This window comes from Sinocyclocheilus grahami, unplaced genomic scaffold, assembly GCF_001515645.1.
Source record: "Sinocyclocheilus grahami isolate Dianchi unplaced genomic scaffold, SAMN03320097.WGS_v1.1 scaffold613.1, whole genome shotgun sequence".
Lineage (NCBI taxonomy): Eukaryota > Metazoa > Chordata > Actinopteri > Cypriniformes > Cyprinidae > Sinocyclocheilus > Sinocyclocheilus grahami.
The window spans coordinates 1086516-1093109 of NW_015505792.1; the positions used below are offsets into that span (position 1 = coordinate 1086516).

General features: G+C 39.4%; 1 protein-coding gene and 1 long non-coding RNA gene across 2 annotated transcripts in view; both read left to right on the forward strand.

Annotated features, from left to right (window-relative positions):
• LOC107557645 (cGMP-dependent 3',5'-cyclic phosphodiesterase-like) overlaps positions 1-3319 on the forward strand; it is a 24443-nt gene extending 21124 nt beyond the window's left edge. Inside the window, exons 6-7 of the mRNA XM_016241122.1 lie at positions 453-505; positions 3209-3319. Of these exons, the coding sequence (XP_016096608.1) occupies positions 453-505; positions 3209-3319 (164 nt within the window). The remainder of the gene's footprint in view (positions 1-452; positions 506-3208) is intronic.
• Positions 3320-3676: 357 nt separating this feature from the next.
• Positions 3677-5007, forward strand: LOC107557650 (uncharacterized). The gene is made up of 3 exons (XR_001605418.1): positions 3677-3746; positions 4259-4389; positions 4901-5007. It is a non-coding gene; the product is annotated as an uncharacterized lncRNA (long non-coding RNA).
• The last annotated feature ends 1587 nt before the right edge of the window (positions 5008-6594 follow it).

Consider the following 6594-nt stretch of genomic DNA (forward strand, 5'->3'; position numbering starts at 1 on the left):
GTGAGTGAGTGAGTGAGTGAGTGTGTGTGTGTTGTGTGTTGTGAGTGTGAGTGTGTGTGTTCATCATTTGTAAGTCGCTTTGGATAAAAGCATCTACTAAATGGCTAAATGTAAATGTTTGGTGTAGGGGATATTTCCAACACGACAGAGCATTCATTTTTAGCGTCACTCCTTAGATATTTGAATTACGAACCGCCACAATACGTACCTGAAGCAACGTAATACAAACACAGCAATACGTGCCTATATCAACGTAACAAACGTACTGAACCCGCGTTTTAGCGCCACTCACTGGACGTTTCACTTTGAAACTGCGGCGAAACGTGCAGTCAGGAACGTAATAACGGTGCTGCAGAAATGCATTTAGAGGCATGTATTTCGAATGAGCCTGGGTTGTCTGTGTGACGTAATGTAATGTAAAAACTCCCTCAGTGTAAGTGTGTGATTGGCAGGTGAGCTGTATGATCTGGACGCCGCCTCCCTGCAGCTCAAAGTCATCAGTTATGTAAGTACAGACTCATAACCAGAGCTGGCTAGAATACTTACAAATTATAATCCGTTACCGATTCCAAATTACATGACAAAAATTATAGTTAGTAACGTAATGTATTACATTACACATTTTAGGTCATGTAATCAGTCCAGAGATGTTCACAAGTCTTTAACTTGGAGTCCGAGTCGAGTCTCGAGTCATTTAATGGCTCACTAAAAAAATCCCATTCAGAATCCTCATGTATTGAAATCTTCCTATTTACGAAGCTGTTTTCTATCCTTATGAACGAGGAAGGTGGGCTGAGATAGTGATAAGAGTGTTATTGAGACGCCTGCAGCTCCTCGTGAAGGTCACTGATCTACAGTCCCTCTGGACCCTCATTCAGTTACAACTTGGCCAAGAAACAATTAACCTCAGTCACAAGTCAAACACACACACACTTCTATTCAGTGTCGTTAGACTTTGTGATGAGAGGGAACAGAATTAATTGTTTTGCAGGTGACGGCTCTGTTTCCAAACCTAGTGAGCTGCCTACATAGACAGCACAGCTGTGCTCCCTGTTACAAGCGTTCTTCCAGTAACATTAATGGAACATTCATTCAAAGTTATCTGGTCTTTAATAATGTTCTTAGCACAAAAACGTTATTTACAGTATATAAACAATGTGGAATGTTTATGGAACATTTTTTTGTGAAACTTGTTTGTCTAACATTTCTTAAATGTTGCTACTTGTTTCAGAACGTTCAGAGAACAAAAGTAACGTTCCCATACTGTCTGCAAAATGTTAAAATGTAATGTTTCTTTAATGTTCCTTAACCTAACCCTTACCAAGAAAAACATTTTAAACCGTTTAAAAACTGCACGTTTAAAATGTTCGGAGAACATTCAGAAATCAAATATTTCATAATGTAATGGCAATTTTAGCAAAAATATATCAGAATATATTTTTGTTAGCTGTAGTTGTGCTTTCTGTGACATTTAGGGGACAAACTATCATTATCTTGGTATAAAAACAACAGAAGTCAATGGACAATCACAAGAAGGTACAAATCTAAATGCAGTCAGATCAGCAGATGAGTTTGTCGTGTCGTTTGGAGCTGATTTATGTTCACTTACAGGTCATAATGTTTATTGCTGCTCGCTGTTACGGAAATTAAAGTGTGTGTTTGTGTGTGTGTGTGTGTGTGTGTGTGAAAGAGAGTGTGTGTGTGTGTGTGAGACTGTGTGTGTGAGTGTGTGTGTGTGTGTGAGTGTGTGTGTGTGTGTGTGTGTGTGAGTGTGTGTGTCTGTGTGTGTGTGAGAGAGAGAGAGTGAGTGTGTGTGAGTTTGTGTGTGTGTGTGAGACTGTGTGTGTGAGTGTGTGTGAGTCTGTGTGTCTGTGTGTGTGTGTGAGAGAGAGAGTGAGTGTGTGTGAGTTTGTGTGTGTGTGTGTGTGTGAGACTGTGTGTGTGTGAGTGAGATTTGTGTTGTACAGGTCAGTGCCTGAATGATCATATGCATAATAAGCTTATCTGTATTTATTCAGATTGTTTCAATTCAATTGTAGCGAGGAAAGGACAGACACACACTCACACACACACACGCACGCACACAGACATACACACAGTCACACACTCACACACACACACACACACTTTCATTTCCGTAACAGCGAGCACCATCCCTGTTTTTGTCTTTGTTTTCAACGTTTCTAACCCGTCTGTGAATCACATTATCAAATACGTTCAAAACAACTGTTTTAAAATGCATCATCAAATCAGTTTGTTTGATCAATATACCAAGAATAATCTTTATCAATATTGTTAAATATATAATCTAGACAAGACAGTGTGCTTAAATATTTATGCCATGATGTGTTATTTATACATGTATTATTTGTGGCCATTATTGCACTTTATATGTGTTTTTATATTTATCTAAAACACCTTCAGGAAGCAAAAACAATATATTTTTTTAATTGACTTTGTGATATTTAAATATTGACCTCCTAATAAATATCACATGATGGAAAAACAGCTGTATCAAACTTTTATTTTAATTTTCCAGTTTCATTTTATTTTATTAAACGGCCTGTTTTTTCCCTTTTTATTTGATTAAATAGTTTTATGTTGTTGTTGTGTCATGCATAAATGACATTCATGACATATACCTGCCTTACACACAGACGTTTGAGTCGTAACCCCTTTCTGCGTTATTACCGAACACAATTTCATCTCCAGAATGCAATAATCCCTGAAATGATCTGATTTCATTACGCCGTTCAGTCTGAATTAAGAGAAAACATTTTACGAATGGCTGGTTTGAAAAATGAATGTTGTCTGTCGCCTCTCCGAATAAATCACTCCAGAAGGTAAAGAGGCCAAGCAGCGTTTCTGCATTTCTCTTTCGCTCGTTCAGTGTTTGTGTCTGATTTAATATCTCGCTGTCAGATCTTGCTGCACGTTACTGTGGTTTCTGTCAGTGTGCTGTTTAGTCGTTCTGTGGTCCACAACATCCGGATGGACAGAAAATCCAATGCATTAAAGCAGAGGGAAGAATTTAATACAATATCCCATCATTTTTTTAAAGGAATATTGAAAATGGTTTAAAATAATAATGCCTAGAAATGTCATGAAAATGAGTAAAATCTTTAAAAATGATAGAACATTTTATTTTTATAGTCAGTATATATTTTTCTAGTTATCATAAGCATTGATGTGTGTGTTTCTCTCTCAGTTGCAGACAGAAACTCAGTCGCAGTGCTGCTGTTTACTGCTGGTCTCTGAAGATAATCACCAACTCTTCTGTCAGGTGACGCACTCAGAAATATATTTATATTCTTTCTGAAAGAGTCTTTTCTGCTCACTGAGGCTGCATTTATTTGATGACAAATACAGTAAAAAACAGCTGTTTTCCAGATGCACAGGTAAAATGGCATGCAAAAATCACTGCTGATTCACTATGTGACAAAATAAAAAACATTTTGACATTTGACGTGCACACACACACACACTCACACACACAAGCACACACACACAAGCACACCCACACTCACACACAAGCACACACAAGCACACACACAAGCACACACACACAAGCACACACACACGCACACACACACGCACTCACTCACGCACGCACACACACACACACGCACACACACACGAACACACACACAAACAAATAACCTTCTCTCTCTATACAGCTTATGTTCGGTCGCTTTGGGCAGGTGGTGGAGACAAAGAAATCCATTACTCTCCAGGAGGCCAGCCAGGTTAGTACATACACACACACACACACACACACACACACACACACATACACGCATGTGCACACACACACACTCATGCACACGCACTCACACTCACACACACACACACACACTCACGCATACGCATGCGCACGCAAGCGCGCGCACACACATACACTCACACACACACACACATACACACTCTCTCACACACACACACACACACTCTCACAAATACACTCTCACAAAGACACGCACACGCATGCACACACATGCACTCACACTCACAAACAGACACACACACACACACAGCTGCGGATAATAATGGAGCTTTTTCATTCGTTCCCAGCTGACAGCTCTCCAAAACCAGCTAATTATCACCACAGACAGACAGACAGTTGATCTGTGTTAAATGAGTTCAGCTGGAACAGAAACTGTCACTATCCTTCCTTTTAATCAGGATCAAACTCACCAAACACACACACATGTTGACGTCACCGTATGACGGATTGAATGTTGTCTGTGTGTCTCTACAGGAGGAACGCGGGTTATTAAGCAGTTTGTTGGGGTTCGAGCCGAACTCGATGCTTTGCGTTCCTGTAATCAGTCAAGCCACTGGACAGGTGGTGGCGCTAGCGTGTACCTTCAACAAACTGAGTGGACAGAGGTGTGTGATGACATTACAAATAGTGAAATATTATTACGATTTAAAACAGCTGTTTTCTAAGTGAATATCTGTTAAACTGTAATGTATTTCTGTGATGTGCAGCTGTATTTTCAGCATCATTCCTCCAGTCTTCAGTGTCACATGATCTTCAGAAATCAGTATAATATGCTGATTTCCTGATAATTTTTGATTAGTAATATGCATTGCTAAGAACTTCATTTAAACAACTTTAACGATGATTTTCTCAATATTTAGATTTTTTTGCACCCTCAGATTCCAGATTTTCAAATAGTTGTATCTCGGCCAAATATTGTCCGATCCTAACAAACCATACATCAATGGAAAGCTTATTTATTCAGCTTCCAGATTATGAATACATCTAATTTTCACAAAACTGACCCTTATGACTGGTTTTGTGCTCCAGGGTCACATATATTTAGTTTGACCTTTTGAGCTGGCTGCTGATTTAGTAAGGGCATTAATATGGTGTTTGTATTTGTTGTGTTTTGAGGTACATGGAGGCGGATGAGCATGTGATCCAGCACTGTTTCTGTTACACGTCGACGGTTCTCACCAGCACACTGGCCTTCCAGAAAGAGCAGAAACTCAAGTTCGAGTGTCAGGTGAGAAGACGAGAAACTGACTTAAAGGGACAGTTCACAAAAAATACATCTGCCATCATTTACTCACCCTCATGTCGTTCCAAACCGGTATGAGTTTCTTTCTACTTTAGCGCATGAAAGAAGATATTTTGAAGAATGTTCATCTACCATCAACTCCTCAACTATTTTAATGCTTTGGCAATACAAAATGTACTTTTGTCATGCTAATGAAGCTATTTGAATAGAACTCCATTGCATTCAATTGAACTGAATTGAATTGAACTAAATTGAGAGAATGCGTGAGAGAGAGTGATGGACTCTATATGGACAGCTCTGGGAGTCTCTCAGTATCCAGAGTGCTGTGAAATCCCACAATGCACCAGGAATAGCACATACTGCCCTGACCCTTCAACACACACACACACACACACACACACACACACACAAGCTTCAATATGGGTTTGATAGTTTTGGGTTTCGTCCAAACCAATTCCAGACGGTTAGCATGACAAGAGCAGCGGCTCATAAATATCAATTAACTCCAATCAAATATTGTAACATTTAATCAAACACACTGTCAGCAGGCTCTAAATATTTACAAGTCTAATGCGGACTGAGCTGAAACACGGATATTCTGGGTTTGTTCAGTTGTGTTCAGAGCTATTTTCTGTCTTTCTCTCAGTTGTTCTGTGTTCCTGTTGGATCACTTCAGTCATGAGCTCGTGGCCAAAGTGTTCGATGGAGGAGTCGTGAACGATGACGAGGTACAATAAACGTGTGCTTGTGTACAAATTTCTCATGTTGTACAATACAGATCGTTTTAAAGCAGCTTCACAGTAATAAACAGGAAAATAACAGTTTTAATGTAAAATTCAACAATTATAAAAGCAGCTCTACTGAAGATAATAGCGTCATTATTCAGCTCAGCTTAGTGCAGTGTTGATTCAACTTATAGTTTAATAACAACAACAACGATGACGGGAAAAAACATTTTAATCATCCTTAAAAAGACCACAAACCTCCTTTTAGTAAATTTTTAAAAGATTATTTGCTCATACACTGTTAATTCAAAGCATTTTTTATAAAAGTGATTAAAAAGCAAACGAATAAAAACGAATAGTAAAAAATAGGGGGGAAAAGCTGTTTTAAACATTTTTTTAATAAAAAAAAATTAGATATAGTGGATTTAGACTGAGGGAAACTTGTGATTTGTGAATATTACAGTCGTTTAAAAAAAAACGTCTTGGTTACCTATGTAACCCTCGTTCCCTGAAGGAGGGAACGGAGATGTCACATCGGTGACCGACGAATTGGGATCTCGCTTGGAGAGACCAATCCCCTTCGAGTGTAAACTAAACGAGCCAATGCACATTGGCATGCGATGATTGTATCCAGCTGCCGCTGATCACAGCGTGAGCATAAAAAGGCAGCCGGTGCAACGCATACCGGTGACCCGGCCGCTCATCGGTGGTACAGCAGCCGTGGCAACAGGACGTGACGTCTCTGTTCCCTCCTTCAGGGAACGAGGGTTACATACGTAACCAAGACGTTCCCTTTCAGTCGGTCACTCCGAAAAATTGGGTTAGGTATATATAACAAAGCG